Raw genomic sequence first — 16826 nt, forward strand, 5'->3', positions numbered from 1 at the left:
CAACATTGTTAAAACACATTTATGAATTTATTAGCAAAAGGTAAGGTTTTATAAGTACATTTTGCAATTCTTTTTTTATGTATCATTTTATTAATTGACTCTAATATGCATTCAAACATATTTAAAAAAGGCTACACTATTCTGGTGGCAAACGCATTCTATGTGTAATTAGAGTGCATTTTAATTCACATGAATGCAAGCTGACTGCAGCCTCCATTGTTTTATCTTTTAACATGCACCTTTCAAGCTCTCATAGGTTGAGAGTTTGAGTCACAACATACATATTTTGGGTGGAGTATCACTTTAATAAAACACATTTAGCCTTTTTGTCAATTAGTATTATTTTATATAATCTGACCACTGGAGGGCATTGTTTGACCGCTATTAGGTTAGTATCTCTGAATACTTGAGGACACAGTCTGCTATTGAGACTTTATTTTTACATTTTTACAGGTTTCTATCTGCAGATTTTATTTTTTGTTTTCTGTCTGGGGAAGATTGGTATGTATGAGCTCTTACTCCACCCTCCAACACTAAATTGAACAAAAGCAGGGATCCATATTTGTTTGTTAGTATGCCTATTAAGTGCAATGTTTGAATGAATTCAATACAGTGATGTAATCCCATGAATCTTTTATTTAGTGCTTGCAAAATTATGATTAAAAAATTGCAGCAGTATGAATATAAAGGTTGAGATGTCAGGAGAGCATTGTTGACATACAGCTTGTGTAACAGCATCCTTTACTGGAGGCTGATTCATTGGTATTAAACTATTTTCTGTCTAGCAAGAAGCTCTACTTTGCAGTGTGTGACCTTTGCAGTTTTCTTTACCCATTTTAACAAATTCATCCTCATCCAGGATTTCACTGCAGAAAAGTGAGTCTGTGTCTTTCAAGACAGCTGGTCTCTTATTGCTTTTTGCAGCATTTTTAGATGTGATCTTGTTCAATATTCGTGTCGTATTGATTGTGTTGTGAAAGCAGTTGAGAAAGAATGCAACCAGCTGTGAAGACATGCTGAAAAATCTACACCTAAATGGCAGAAAATACAATATTGTATTGTTCTTGCTGTGTTAAAATTCAAAGCAGCATATGCTTGCTTTGTGCCACCACCAGAATAGGTTTGGTTGCAATGGCTGACAATAAATTCAGCATCAGTAGCATCACCTGGTGGCTAAAGTGTATAAATGCACCAACACGTTCATGGTTGGCATGAAGGAGGCAGTGTATCCATATCAATGAGATGGATTCCTTCTTGCAGCTGCAGCCTTGAAACCCAGAGTTGCTTCTGAGAGAGAGAGAGAGAGAGAGAGAGAGAGAGAGAGAGAGAGAGAGTGTGTGTATGCATGTGTCTGTTTGTGTGTGTGCGCACACGAGCCTTATCTAGCCGCCATATCAATCCTTCTGTAATAAGGGGAATGAGCAGCTGTGTGGTCTCCCTCCTCCCACACCACACACAAGCACACCCTCCCTGGCATGCAGAGCAGAGGTTTGTAGGGTCACTTTGTCCTTGAATGCTCTTGATATTCTGAAGGATAGCATTTCAAGATAAAGATAACTAAATTGAGGGTTTGTGTGTGTGTGTGTGTGTGTGTGTGTGTGTGTGTGTGTGTGCGTGTGTGTGTGTTGTTGGGGGCGGGGGTCTGTCATAGACTATTTTCAGGGACAAATTTCAGACTGAAGACCATGTTAATTGGGAGTGACAAAACCTTGTCCCCAGTTGGTAAAAAGCAGATTTTCGGGTCAGTGGTCAAGGTTAATCTTAGGTTAGCAAGTAATGGTTATTGTTTGTATAGGAAATTAATGCAAGTCTATGTAATGTCCCCAAAAGTGACATAGGACAAAATATGTGTGTGTGTGTGTGTGTGTGTGTGTATTCACACTCACCATACAAAATCGGCTCAAACAAAGAGGATTTAATAAACATCTTTATAAATGATATGAAAAAAACATCCCAAAGATTCATTTTGTACAGAACACACAGGTATAAAAAGGTTACTGATCCTTTCATTTACAAACAATAAACATAATTACATTACAAAGATAATTACACATCCTTCTTTCTTTTTAAGCAGAGAAACTGAAGGTAGGGGGGATTTGGAGGCATAGCGAGCTACAGCAGACAGTGTATGAGGAGATTATTAATCAGTAGAAGTCTCTGCGGTGTGCTTCTTAATGAATATCATTCAAAATGAATGTGGATTTCTAGATGTGCATATGCTGATATCCCAAATGTCAATCCTTTAGTAAAATTGTTTCAAAGTTTTACTGTCATGGGACACCAGATGGATGGCATTTGTTGTGTAAGACCACACATGAAAGTGAAACCAGTTCACGTCTTCTTCTCCTACTTGTAATCTAAATTGTTATGTTGCAGTAAACTCCACCCATCTGGCACTCCACTCAAATTAAAACAAACAGAAGTAATTATCTGGGACACAGCAATTTGAGCTAGATTTGGTCAAAGTATCTGCAGTTGTTCTGAAGATGTATTTATTTGGACTGCTAGACTGAAACAGAAGGATACTGGGCACTGGGCGGGTCAGAAGACAGGCCTGAAGAGTCAGTGGTTGATATGCTGGTTGAAGATGTTGGCAACATGAATCAATATCAAACAAATCATAAGTGTGATCAGTTGTGATGTCGTTCTGAAGAATTAGCAGTCTCATGGTTCATGTTCAAATAAGTGCTTGAGAGGTATTCATGTATTAAAGTTCTGCCAGTATTTCTGTAGGATCTACAGCTTTGCTTTATTTCCCTCTGAGATTTATTGTTTCTGTGAGAAGAGAAATATTAGGGTTTTTTTTTTTGGGGGGGGAAACCTGCAAAATTTCGATAGACCAAGTCTGTATGTATGAAATCTTGAATAATAGTCAGCACTCTTGTTTCCCATCGAGACTTGATGTATTTGCCAAAGAGTACAGCATCACATGGCTGTTCTTTGAAGAGGTCCATGCCGGCTGCTGACAGGAGGAACTCTCTGTCCGGTAAATCTGTGCCCGGGTTTTAAACAGGCCAAAGCGAGCTGCCAGGAGAAAGAAATCCCGCCTGAAGGTGCGGGTAAAGAAGGCGTACAGGAAGGGGTTTGAGCATGAGTTGATTGGGTAGAAGAGAACCAGCAGGAGTTTTGCATCAGAGACGGTGATGAGAGGGAGCTTGAGGGCGGCTGAGATGGCAAAGAAGGAGATTGGAGCCATGCAGATGAAGTCAGTGAAGATGAGCACGGCCATGCGCTGGGCCACGAGGGTGTCGGTGTGGGCCGGTGCTGACGAGGGGTTACGTACGGTCAGGTAGATGCTGAGATAACAGCCGCACACACAGAAGAAGGCCAGGATGTTGAGGAGGAGTAGAGACACAACATAGACCTGAGACACCCCAGACTCCACGTCCATGGGTAGGCAGATACTCACCTATGCCCCACAAACAAATACAGATGTAAACAAACACATGTTTAAAAATCACACAGTGTGCAGGGACCTTCAGTGTGCTTTATTTCTACCTCATGAATGCTCCTCAGAAGGTTTGTGGACTAGGCAACAAAAACTGAACTGTAAATAGCTTCATATAAAGGTGAACACAGAAAATAAGCCACCATGTAAAGGTCAGTAAATGTATGTATGTCAGTTATTGTGAATATAACAACAAAAGCAGCAATAGTGTGGGAGTTTCTGATTTCAGCTGGAAATTTTTCTTTCTTTCTTTTTCTTCTTTGTTTATTTGTCATCAGACCTACTCTGTCCCCATGTTGTCTCTCTATATCCTGCCATCACTCTATTAAATAAAGTAAAAAATGCCATCTCTATTTATCAAAGCCAGGAAACTCTACTGCTACTATCACAGCACTACAGCAAGATGGACATAGGCGGAGGGATTTTTTTTAAAGACAGCTCATTTTAGTACAAACTTCTTTTCTACAAAGAAAGGAAAAACAAACTTTTGTAAAATATGATACTGCTAGATAACATTGTTTGAATATATATATATATAATATATAGATTTGATACTGAAAATTCATATTGATGCTCTCCAGACACCATATTGTATGTACAATTATAGCCTGTTGGATGTCATGTCAAACACACAGGACATTACATTAGATTTGTTGTTCTGCATAATCTTTTTGTATATTTTTGAGCATATGAAGCGATTTCTAAATCATTTAGGAGAGTATGAGATCATGCACCATTTTGCATCCCCAATGACATAAACCTGAGCAACTTTAAAAAGAACATACATTAAACTGCTCGGAAGCAAACTGGAAAGAGTAAATAAATGAAGATGTGCTGATGTGCAGCTTATATGAAGCACCCACCTTGCTGTAGCTGCTCACACCGACTGTGGGAAGCAAAGCGGCCAAGGTGGAGAAGATCCAGCCAGCTGTCATGATGATACAGGCGTGTCTCAGACGGAGTTTACGGTCCAGCCGAAGTGCATGTTTGATGGTGTGCCAGCGCTCCAGGGTGATTGCCGTTAATGTGAACACTGACAGCTCACTGGCAAACACCTTCAATCGACACACAAACACATGTATTAATATTAAAAAATGAACACTCATGAATATTACTATTGATTTAAGGGCCATCATGTTATGTTTGCAATGAACTCGGTGCATACACACCGTGAAAAAGCCAGCAACACTGCAGCCCAGGCCCGTCTGCCAGTCTATGGCGTGGTTGTAGTACCAGCCACGAGTGAGCATGTCTACGGTTGCTATGACTACCAGGTAGATGCCCATGCAGAGGTCAGCAAATGCCAAGTGGCACATGAGGAAACGAGGAACAGTCAGCTTGGAGCGGCTGCCTGGCAACACAAGAGTGGAAAGAAGTTAAAGTTAATGTAAAGTTAATTAAGCATTAGCAGAAATATGTGTACCCATCTGTCTTTATGAATACAATTAGAGTTTCATTTCTCTGTCCTATGAAAGTCTCCAGTCTTATTTCCCTGTTTACACAACAGAAAAGGAAGACAGGTAATAACAACAGAGGTAAAGATGGAAGGAAGGGGAACAGGAGGAAGACAACGGGAGAGCAAAGGATGAAAGAAAGTAGGCAAGTATGGATGGAGGGAGGACGGTGTTTTAATCTAATTAGGAGTCTGTAAAATAGATCCCCATCCAAACATATCTCACAACAAATAAAAATAATCTACTTGTAATAATAATTTGTTTCTGATATTTTATATTTATATTTTGCTACTAAAAAATAAATGAATTACCTCCTTAAAATGTTTAAAGTCTATGCATATACAAATATTGTTCATTTCAAAAGTTTAACTATTGAACACAAGATGTCTCCAACTTCCCTAAAAGTCAACAAGGCTTCTAGGTGCCACATTTTCCAAATGTCCAAATTCTCCAAATGAGTTGTGATGTTGTAAATCAAGCTCATACATACACATCATGAACATAGATTTAAGGTGAGTCACAGCTTTCCCCTTTTAGCAAATACATGTCCTTCTAATGCACATACAGCCCTTTGCACATACAGTGAAACATCAAGTGAACTAAATAAGGACAACACATTTTTGAGTGGAGGGGAACTACAACATATTGTAAATAATAGCTACACATGACTAAAAATATTGAGCTACTTCCATCGTTGAAAGCAACATCACAACATCTGAGATACACAGGCAAAACAAAAAGACCACATACTGTATGTGTTTCATGGATAGAGATGATGTTCCCATTCAGTACCTAACAAGACAAGGAGTACCGCTGTGTTCCCCAGCAGTGCGAGGACAGAGATGACCCAGATGAGGACCCGCAGGATGACGGGGGACATGATGTCCTCACAGGGGTTAAAGTCATCTGGGTTTGGGCTGCAGGTGATGGAGGTGGAGTTTGAGCAATGATCCCTGTAGAAGTGACGTTCCTCGTGGGCTTGTGGTTTAAAGCACAGAGGGTGCCCGCCCGACCTAACACACACAAAGTACACAAACATTTCTTTTTTTAAATTATATATTATTATGTATTCTGAAAATATGACAATAAAACCTCAAGTTAAACACTGTTAGTTAATGATAACCGACCAATAATAGAGTCATAAAGTATTATATACATATAGTATAGTAAAATACTGTTTAACCAAAATAAAAGAAACTGTTTCACATTTAGGAAAAATATAGACTGTAGACTGACACTATTCTCATGTCTGTGTGGCAAATATGAAGATGGACCAGCAGATTTGGACCAGTTAGTTTAGCTTAGCATAAAGGCTGGAGACATGGGGGAAACAGTTAGCCTGCCCCCCCACCCAAAAAACAAAACAAATCTGTTTGCCAGCACCTCAGAAACTCACTAATTAACTGTTATATTGTTTAATTAGTATAAAAATGTAAGTGTTAAAATGACATGTTGTGGTTCAATGAGCAGTTGGACTACTCCTTAGCTGTTGCCAGGCAACCATCAGATTTCTCCAGAAAGTTACTGGTCCCTACAGCCAAGACATAGTCCAGCAATGCAACCCCTTGTAAAATAGTGACTGCCACACTTTTTTTTTTTTTACAGATTAAATATACAAAATATGATATACTGATTATGGAGCTTTAGAGGTGGTGCTTCATTTTTCTTTAAGCCTCTGAACAAAGCCAGACTGTTCACAGTTTCATATTTACTCAAACAGATATCAGACTGGTACGTTATCTACAGTAGCTTTTCATCTCACTCTTGGCAAGAAAGTGAATAAGCTGTTCAGAAACATCTTGACTGTGCAGACTACCTGTTCCTGTGTATGTTTTGGAAGGCACAGCAGTGTGATGGGTAGGTGAGTTTGGCAAATTGGAGTTTGGTGAAGAGCTGTAGAGAAGGGAGCTCTTTCAGATGGAGGGCGGACTCCGCGATCAGCATCTCGAGTCTACTGAGGATGGAGTCCGGCAGGGAGCTGAGGGCTGTGTGGGAGATGTCCCTGCAGACACAGATACACAAACAAGTGGGTATTTAACAGAGGAGTATCAGAAGCTGTCATTTTCATTTCAGAGTACATGACATTTTCAACAACTGTTATGTAATTTGCATTTGACTGATGATCAATTTCTAAAAAAACCTGCTATTTATTTCTCTTCAGAAAAACATGGATTTAAAAGAAGTGATGGATGAAAATATGCCAGCTAAATTTCAGGTTCTGCTCAGAATGAAACAATAAAATTAAGCTTTCTTGAACAGAAAATTCACATACAGAGCCAGTATGTGATTGCCAAGTGATTGCCTGGATGTGGAGTGAAAAAAGAAACATCACAGCAATGACAGCCCAATAAAACCCCATTTTTTCTGATTGCTACTTCAGTGGTGGCTTTTTATTTAGGGAATAAACAGATTAAAAAAAAAAAAACCTCTCTCCAGTTAAAATGAATTGACTGCACCTGCTCTCGTTCTATTTTTACCTTAAACCTGGCATATTAACAAAGGTTGGTTTTAAAAAAAAATCTCTCCACATATGCTGTGTTGTTTCTTGTTTTCTCCTACACCCTGAGTTTATTAAGTGATGATGAGGAGGGTGAATCATGGCGGCATGAGTTACTGTTGAATGTCATGCTTACAGTACCACCAACTCACTGGAACCCACAAAGGCGTTGGGATTGATGTGAGTAAGCTCCTGGTTGCCTCTTAGAAACCTAAAAGAGAGTAAAAGAGAAATGAAATATGTGAGCTGGCTATATTATTTATTTATTTACTCATTTTGAAAAATCTTCTGTTTGTAATTGTGTGTCTGCCTGTGACTCACAAGCTGCGCATCTTTGTGCCGCTGAAGGCGTCACTTTCCACCTCCTTGATGCCATTTCGGTTGAGCCGTCTGTCATGAGAATGCAAAGCCAAAAAATTACAGTCACGTGGTTCCAACACCAAACATTCCCCAACAGTTAACTTATCTGAACTATTGAAGCTAATTTTAGTGTTTGAAGTGACAAAAGCTGCAGGATTTTCTGAGTCAAACACGATTATTTCACAAGTACTTTTTATGAAGCAGGAACTGTGCCTGTCAGTGTTAAGTTATGGTGCATTATAATATAGTACAACAGCCGTTTTTCAAAATCTGAGACTGTGGGCCTCTCCTCAAACAAAGCCCCCCCAACCCCCAAGCTTAACTTAGTTTTTTCTCAATTTCCCAATGCCTTTAGGATCATTATCATCTTACTTGATCCACTGACACTCAACAATTGTACCATGTACATAAAAAAAAGGTGTGTTTGAAGGCATTTGTTTGTTCTGACAGTGGGACATTGGTAAAAACTCCCTGAAACTACTTTATCTCTAAACTAATCTCTTTCACCAAATCACACACATTTAGGCTTTTCAGTATGATCTTGTTTTATTACTTGTGTAATCATTTTTTACTTGCATTCACTGAGCCTCCCCTGAAACTGTTTGGAGGCCCACCTCCTGATGTAATCCATTTGAGCTGCATTTTTATGGTGCAAGGTGAGCTAATTTTACCTATTTGGTTAGGTATTTGGTTATTTATTCTACAGCAATAAATAGTAAATCCAGCTTTCAGACTGTAGTGAATGTAGTGCAGTGGAAGTATAAAGTAGCATAAAATGGAAATTGGAAGGTTAAAATTCTACTTAAGCAAATGTATCCTTTAGTTTCCCACCTTTATTTCAATTTTCCATTATTAACACAAGAACAAAATGTATGACAAATTAATAGTACAACATTAAAACACTCATTGCCTGATTCAACACATGACTTTCTGCAGGAATCCAGAGCTGCAGCATAAAAGGGGGATGACGAAGGAAACAAAGAGGTAGGAGTGCTGCAGAAGATAGAGCTGAGGAAAGAGGGCAGAGGGCATTTCAGGGAACATTCATCATCGCACATCTAATGCCCACTCGCAGCTCTGTGAGGGTGGTGCATGTGTTCCTAAAAAAAAAAGAAAAAGAAAAAAAGAAGTGATGAATCTCTTACATCTCCTTGATGGTTTGAGTGCAGAGGCCTCGGAAGGCTTTGGCGGGGACTGTCTCTACGTGGCTGTTCTCGTCCAGGTCACTAAGCAGCACAAAAATCAACAAATAGTGATTCACCAGCAGTAAAAAAGCAGATATATGTGCAGTTAGTGAGCAAAATATGAGGAATGCATGAAGCTTATGTGTAGATATAAGATGGGAGACAGTTAAAAGATGGATTTTTTAAAGGAGAGATGGTTTGCTTTCCTGATAAATACTTCTGTATGGAATACTCAGTGCGTAGGATTCATCTGCACCGTTTTATGTCTAACGGTGTGATTTCTTCCGGGCACATTTAATTCTGCGTGCGCACAATAGCTTATATGTTCAATTGCATGTGGGAATTATGGTGAGTGGGAGTGCGAGCGTGCTTCTGTAGTTCATTTATATATTGTGTTGAAAGCGTGTCAACCTACAGCAGAAAGTCGTGGGCTGTAGAGCGGATCTTAGTGAAGTCTGGAAAAGTTCTCAGCCCGGTGTTGAGGATGGTCCTGTGATGTGCAGATTAAGAGCCAAATGTTACTACATTCACAATCTGACCTCCAAACAGCAGACGTGTAGTTTGCACTGCAGTCACAGCAGAAAAAAGGATTCATTGTATTATCCAAGATTAAAAATCACACTTTCAGTCAGAGGTTCATGTGGCTGAGAGATAAATCCAACCTTGGTCAAAATAAAATGTTTTTTTGGGCGTTTTTGTTGCAAAGTCAGATGAAAAGTATCTGTAAAATATTTCCATCTGGAGTCCCTTGGTAGCCCAGTGGTTACAGCACACATTACAGCAGTGTCCCTGGTTCGATTCTGGCTAGGGACCTATGCCACATGTTGGCCACTTACTAGCTAAAATAAAGGCAAAAAAGCCCCAAAACAAATCTTAAAAAAAACTTTCCATCTTTAAAATGCACAACACATAAACTTGCAAAAACTGAATAGGCTATATATTACGTGATATATTATTCAGCATTGTGGACATTTACTGGTATAAAAATCACAACTATTTGATATGATTAAAATACTATATGTGCCCTATTTAAGTTTAATCATTCGCATTTTTTCACCATACACTTCTCTGTTTATGTGTCCTAGTTCTCATAAATTGGGGCAAATGTAACAGTAATAGTTGTGATAATGTCCATGAGGGTTACTGTCCTTCATAATCTGTCATTTTGTCCAGAAAAATATAAACAATCCAATTTAGGATCACAGTTTTGCACCCAATGAGTTTCAAATATCTCATTTTGTGGAAAACTTGTCACACTTCATCTTTGGGATGAAATGTGACACTTGATATCTCTTCCAGTAGATCCAAACTAATTAAAAAATGATGCCTCCGGTCATGTGGGGGCCCGTCAGAAGTAGGCCTGTCACCCATGACCCATTTTGAACTCACATTAAGTTTGAACAACACAAACTTGAGAAGTACATACTCCTGTTTTTGGCACTCTCAGTGAGTACTCACAGATACTGTAGTTTCACAAGGTTCTTGAATGCATCTGGATGGATGTGTCTCAGGTGTTTTGAATTTGTTATATGTCTGAAAGAAACACATTGTCACAGACCCACTAATATAAATGACTACGGTTTCACCACTATCATTATTCTGCCAGTTATACTTACATTATAGTGAGTTCAGGAAGATCAGAGAAAGCAAAAGCCCCAATATTCTCTAATGCACCGTTCTGTGAGATGATGCTAAAAGAAACACAAATATATAAATGTACGGAATATGAAATGCACGAAAGAAATCCAGCTGTCTTCAATCACACTTATTCTTTGATGTATTTTGACTCCACCGCCCTGCCTACAACTGTTTGGGTGAACAGTTTTCTCAGAGTTAACAGCTCTTCTTGTTCCATAACAAAGACTAAACACTGCAGGCACGTTGGATAAAATACGTCACATGCAAAGGCTTTCACGAAGTTGCATACTTACATATCATTGAGCCGAGGGAGGCCAGCGAAGGCAAAAGCTCCAATGCTCTCCAACGCACCATTGTCTTTGATGATGCTAAAAGTAACACAAATATATAAATGGAACACTATGAAATGCACACACATGCAAAAATCAGCTGTTACATCTTCAATCACAATTATTCTTTGACATATTTTGAATCGACTGCCCTTCCTACATCTGTTTGGGTGATCAGTTTTCTCAGAGATTACAGCTCTTCTTGTTCCATAACAAAGACTAAACACTATAAGCACACTGGATGAAATATATCACGTGCTAAGGCTTTCAGAAAGTTGTATACTCACATGTGAGTGAGCCGAGGGAGGCGGGTGAAGGCAAAAGCAGAGATATTCTTAAGGATGTCGTTGTCTGAAATGGTGCTAAGGTTGTGAGGAAGTGTAGAGAGGAAAGGATGAGGAGGAGGATGCAGGTTTTTGGTGGAGAAGAGGAAAAACAAAGTGAACAGCTGGTGTGATAGATGATTTCTTTTGCAGCTTCATTAATGCTTAAGTCATAAACAAGGCAGAAGACATTTAGGGATCTCACACTTATTGTTACACTTTTGGAAGATCACCATACTAGTAACACAATGATGAGGTGCAATAAGGCTAAAAACGTAGACCTGCATAGTAAGGTCCAGTGTAAACATTAATAATACTGCCAAGCTTTCAATAAATATATCAGTTAAATGTTTGACAGGAAACCTACAGGTCTCAATCGTTCTGACTGTCTACGTCTGTCTGATTAGAGTCTGATTGGAGATGTTCATTTCCTGATTGATAAAGCTTGACTGTATTAATACTTTCAACCCAAGTATCGAAAGCTTTCATTTCTCTATAACTTTACAGAAGTAAAAAAACAACATATGGGAACACACAGTCATGTAGACATAGGTTGTCAAATGGATTAAATCAAAATATAAATATATTTATATTTTTTATCAGGAAATCTCATTTATATTAAGATTACAAGAATTAAGAAACATTTATAGGACAAGAACACAATCGGGAGACAGAAACAACACAACTACATCAGAAATGACTAAATCAGTTACAAGAATGTTTAAAATAAAACCCAACACATAATAAAGCTTTAAAATATCCAAGAGGAATGTAGTTCTTGTGTTTGATGGAAATTTGCAGTTCAGTCTGTTTAAAAGATGCAAAATATTGCGCAAACAAAAATCTCACCTGTACTCAGTAAATGAATGTGTGTTTGCTATTATCCACATATTAATAACACTAATGTAATTCTATATTTTGTGCGTTCTTGTTTTCCTTAAGTTTCACAATTTAAAGTTATGTAGAAATACTATAAATCTAGTTTAAATCTAATTTTAGTACTTAATCTTTTTGTGCTGTAAATAAAACTTAAAAATAAAACTGTACTGTAACAAATGTGTGTGTTTTTCCTCCTCTGTTTTGATTATTCACATCTTGAATGTTTTGACCTCCTCAGCTCATTATGTTTCACATCAAAGATTAAGCTTGAGCGACAGACACACACACAGACACTCACAGTATCCTGAGGAGCTGCAGGTTGGCGAAAGCGCCCTGGGGAATCACACTGATCTGCGTCTTCTTAACTTCCCTGTTGATACAAAAACAGGCGCTCACATCAGCTTGCAGCTATAACTCACTAATCACAGCAATATAATTATAAGATCAAACTTTAATGAATAATCATCAGGAGCCTTTTTTCTTGTGTGTGTGTCATGGTGTACGTGGGTGGGATCATTTTCATATTTCTTATAACAAAGGAAGTAAACAAGGTCATGACCAGTTTACTCACTCACTGTTTAGGATTGCCTTTTAATGCATAAGGAGTAAAAATGTTTAGCATAACAGAATATTTACACAAGATGCCAAGCTTATTTTACATCTGGTTGTTGTAGACGTCTGAAATGGCCATCCATTGCTGTGTACTTGTAAATATCCTCACTGATCCTTAGCCTTGACCTTCGGGCAGAACAGAACAGATGAGAACACACACATCGCCGTCTGGGAGTTCACAGTCCATCTCTTGGGAAATGTTGCTATTTCTGCCACAAAACTCAGCTGTATTTCTTTCAATGCTTTTTTCGTGGTTGCCATTTATGTATATGTGCACTCCGTTCTTGTGTGTAGCTACGTGTATGTGTTTGTGCAAAAGCTTCATGGAGTCCTAATCTTTACGCCCCTCTCCTTTCTGGCCTTGAGATTCCTTCAAAGTGTTTCAACGGCCAGAACAACAGATCAGTGTTTACTTTAAATGGCAATCACCCTTTTTGGCCTCATCTAATTGTGCGTCACTGTGTCAAAATAATTTAGAGAACCTTCGATCAATACCCGCAGAGGTTAAAGTGACATCATGAAATATTTGAAAGAATAAAAAACACAATTTAGCTACAGCATTACAAGTGGCTAATGTTAACTAATGATTGCTGTTTTATTATTTTCATTATAATAACAATAATTGTATGTTTTTATGCTTCCAGTCCTTAATGTTTGTTTTTATGTAAAGCACACTGAGTTGCCCTGTGTATGACATGTGTTATATAAATAAAGCTGCCTTGCCTTGCCTTATCTTTTGTCTACTTGTGCCTCTGTTATACATTCATCCTGTAATTGCTGCTAGCACATTTTACTGTCAATCAAAATTTTCATCTGCTCAAAGTTTGGGTTTGAATCATGGGTGTAGTATAACATTAGGTTGATGGAAGCATTAAAACTATTAGGTTTGAACTCTTAAGTTACGCCTGTCGCTGGTTGTCAGTAGAAAGCATCTGTACTGTGAATCTCTGTAGACGAGCAGATGTGCCTCACCGAATAAATTAATGTTTAATAAAAACCAGCATTGACACATTTGGTGCAAAATTGAGCCAAGAGGAGGTGAGCACAGATTAGAGAGGAAAGTCTAAATGATTATTCATGGTCATGAGATGGGATTTTGATTTGCATACCTCCTTAATCTCCATTGGGGTAAGATGGTTAATAGGAAACACTGCAGTATGCATGTATTCTGTGTAATAATGACCTGTGTCCCTTGTTGTGAGAAGAATCAAATTTAAAGGGACAGTGCAACTATGCATATTAAAGTCAGTTTACTCCTCATAACAAGAACCAACCACCCTGTGAAAACAGCTGTATAATGTCCTCTGTAAGTCTAAAGGGAGCTTTCAAAGTCTGAAAAATAACTACAATCATTATTATTATTATTATTATTGTTATCTAAACATATTTCAAATGAAAGCCTCCGCAACAAACTGGGGGTGTGAAGTTTGAAAGATGTAGGAGTTCACTAGGTAGGGAGGGTCAAAATGATGTTATTGAAGCAAATTATTTGCAAAGTAAGATCCAGTATTTTTGGAGCTTGAGCCAAACTAGAGAGAAGACAGGATACTTTAGCCTGTTCTGCTTCCAATTTGTCCTTCATTTAAAAAAAAAGGTCTTGCAAGTCTTATAACTTTACTGAAGTACAATACAGAATTTCTGGAGTACCCCTTAAATTTGAAATAAATGCGAACAACAAAGCAATCACAAACTATAAACATTAATATGAAAATATGAAATAAAACCAAAAATACACAGACTGATGTCAGCATTACTTATCACTTATGTTTTGTTTTCTTCCAGAAAGCAGCTTGAAAAAAAGAAAGAAACCTTATTCATGCTGATGCTCTCCTGCTGTGAATATACTGAGAATACAATATACATGTATATAAAGTAACATCTCTTTTTAACCAATGAAGTTATCTCAGCACTCCTTGAATTCTTCACTTCTTTGTACTATTTACAGTTCATATAGTCATTAGTTGTGTATATTTCTGTGCTGTTATTTTGTGCAAATACATTGAGAGCCAATAAAACTGATTCAAATATCTCCTATGCATGAACATAAATAGATGATGTAATTTTTGCACAGTTGCCAACTAGAAAAGGGATGAAGTCAGAACTTTATCATTACTTGTAGTACTACAGAAAAATTCAGTGTTACATTTCACAGATTTTCAAGCCATTTCTCTGAGACGATGTAAACTTCTACAATAGCTGCAGCAACTTCACATTTGTCTCCCATCATTGCTGCATATATTTGTGTGCATGCAATTGTGTGTGTGTGTGTATGTGTGTGTACTCACAGGCACTGTGTGTTTGTGGAGATGTTGTTTGGAATCTCTGTAACTCCACATCTGAGCTGGTAGCAGCGCAGGACTCGTTTGGACAAAATGATCTCCACTCCAGGTTTAATCCATCCATCTATCTCAAATCCAGATGCTGAGGCTGCTGTTGTCTTAATCAACACAATCATCAGCATGGTCGGAATCATCATCAGCATCATTACAGTCTGTCTCTCAGTCCAGGTTGTTGTATTTGATCAAGTTTTTCTCAGCTCCTTGCTCTCTGTCTCCCACGTGGAGTTTACATCTATGCCGGCCCACTACCAGAGCTTGACCTCCACATTTGATATGGTTGTTTTTGCCTGTTTGTCCGTTTCTTCAGTGAGAGTTCATTGCCAGGTCGAACAGACAAGAAGTGTAATGCGCTTTGGTGCTGTCTGTCATGCAGTTGTGAATGTTGGGGGATGTGTGACAAGCTTTATGGGTTTATAAGGCTGTAGGAGGTCTCTTCTGGGTTGTGTGTGTGTGTGTGCGCGTGTAAAAAATCACCACAGCAAAGCATGAATCCGGATGTTTTGATAAAGACTTTTCCTGATTTTACAAATTACACAATTACACAGTCCCCAGTTTTTAATCATGACACTTAAACTCCGTAAGTTTCTCAGAGGAAATCACACAAACAAGCAATCACAGAAAATAGCACAGTGTTACAGGATGCAGTGCTAATTAAATCTGCACAAGACCCTGCCTTCTTTGAACATATTAATTTCTTATTCAAAACAGATTCAAAAATTATACACTCAGTAATCCCACTAGACTTGAAGACTCACATTTGTCACCAAAAAGTGAATTCTTATAAGGAAAAAGCAGAAAAGTTAAACTGGAGGTGTCCTTTGATATCTGGTACAAGACATTAGCAGCAGCATACTTTAAACCCTGTAAGTTGCAAGTTGGGGTCTCCATGGACCGGACTTGTTTTTCCAGCATATGTCACAGATGCTCAATCGAATTGAGATCTTGGGAGTTTGGAGGCCAAATCAAGACCTTGAACTCTTTGTCATGTTCCTCAAACCATTAATGAAGAATGTGGCGGGGTACATTATTCTGCTGAAAGAGGCCACTGCCATCAAGGAATACCGTTGCCATGAAAGGGGGTCTCTATTAAGGCTGAAACAAAGCTTAGGTACAGGTTACATGTCAAAATAACATCGGCTAATTCCTTTGTTAAAAAAGAGGATGTGTGAACTCGAAGGTGACGTAATAGAAACCTAGCGTCTGTGAACTTCCACCTTACGTAGACTAACATGATTCAGCTACTGTCACAGTGATGTTAGAGTAGTCTGAAATCCATATGGATGATTAACATTACATTTCCAGGTGTGGTTTTATGATGAACGTTAACTTTAGTTAGGTAGCTAGCTGAAAAGGCTGGTGCTAGCTCCCAGCATTTTAAGTTATGCTAGCTAGCCACAAAGCCCTCTGATTGCTTCACTGATGTAAAGTGTTACTGAGGGCTGAAATCAAACCCAACCTGTTCCAAAAGTAGGAAAATCTCATTTAAAATCCCACTGACATTTTTAATAATGCAAAGAAATAAAACCACAGCCTCGTAACAGCCCTTCTCAACAGTATGTCACTTGTTTCACTTCATATTTAGAAAAGGACAGTAATTAAAAAAAAAAAAAAAACTGTCTTAAGTTTATTCAGTTTTAAGTGGCACTTAATGAGCCTCATTTCCGATAAGCCTCAGAGTATTTGCCAGTTAAATACCACAGCTCAACAAAAGAGGCAAGGGCCGCAGTTAGTTCATAAGTCTATAATAATAGCAGTGAGCAGCT

At 38.4% G+C, this 16826-nt stretch overlaps 2 protein-coding genes across 2 annotated transcripts in view; both read right to left on the reverse strand.

Moving 5' to 3' along the window:
- Nucleotides 1–16826, reverse strand: part of ptprea (protein tyrosine phosphatase receptor type Ea) — a 424624-nt gene that overhangs the window by 166774 nt on the left and 241024 nt on the right. The gene's annotated exons all lie outside the window — the stretch shown is intronic.
- fshr (follicle stimulating hormone receptor) lies at nt 2822–15427 on the reverse strand. The gene is made up of 15 exons (XM_053340804.1): nt 15010–15427; nt 12411–12482; nt 11198–11272; nt 10875–10949; nt 10560–10634; nt 10402–10476; nt 9359–9433; nt 8905–8985; nt 7721–7789; nt 7536–7610; nt 6719–6904; nt 5695–5915; nt 4618–4799; nt 4312–4503; nt 2822–3409 (listed from the first exon to the last, which is right to left on the reverse strand). The coding sequence occupies exons 1-15, from the start codon at nt 15207–15209 to the stop codon at nt 2873–2875; spliced, it is 2190 nt and encodes a 729-aa protein (XP_053196779.1). The 5' UTR covers nt 15210–15427; the 3' UTR covers nt 2822–2872.

The sequence above is a fragment of the Scomber japonicus genome, chromosome 20 (genome assembly GCF_027409825.1).
Source record: "Scomber japonicus isolate fScoJap1 chromosome 20, fScoJap1.pri, whole genome shotgun sequence".
NCBI lineage: Eukaryota > Metazoa > Chordata > Actinopteri > Scombriformes > Scombridae > Scomber > Scomber japonicus.

Bases quoted from the DNA above. Each gene is read 5' to 3' on its own strand.
- fshr (XM_053340804.1), bottom strand. From the start codon at position 15,209: ATGATGCTGATGATGATTCCGACCATGCTGATGATTGTGTTGATTAAG. The intron at 12,483-15,009 runs GTGAGTACACAC...TTGTATCAACAG, and splicing joins TCCACAAACACACAGTGCCT to GGAAGTTAAGAAGACGCAGA. The intron at 11,273-12,410 runs GTGAGTGTCTGT...TCACAACCTTAG, and splicing joins CTGCAGCTCCTCAGGATACT to CACCATTTCAGACAACGACA.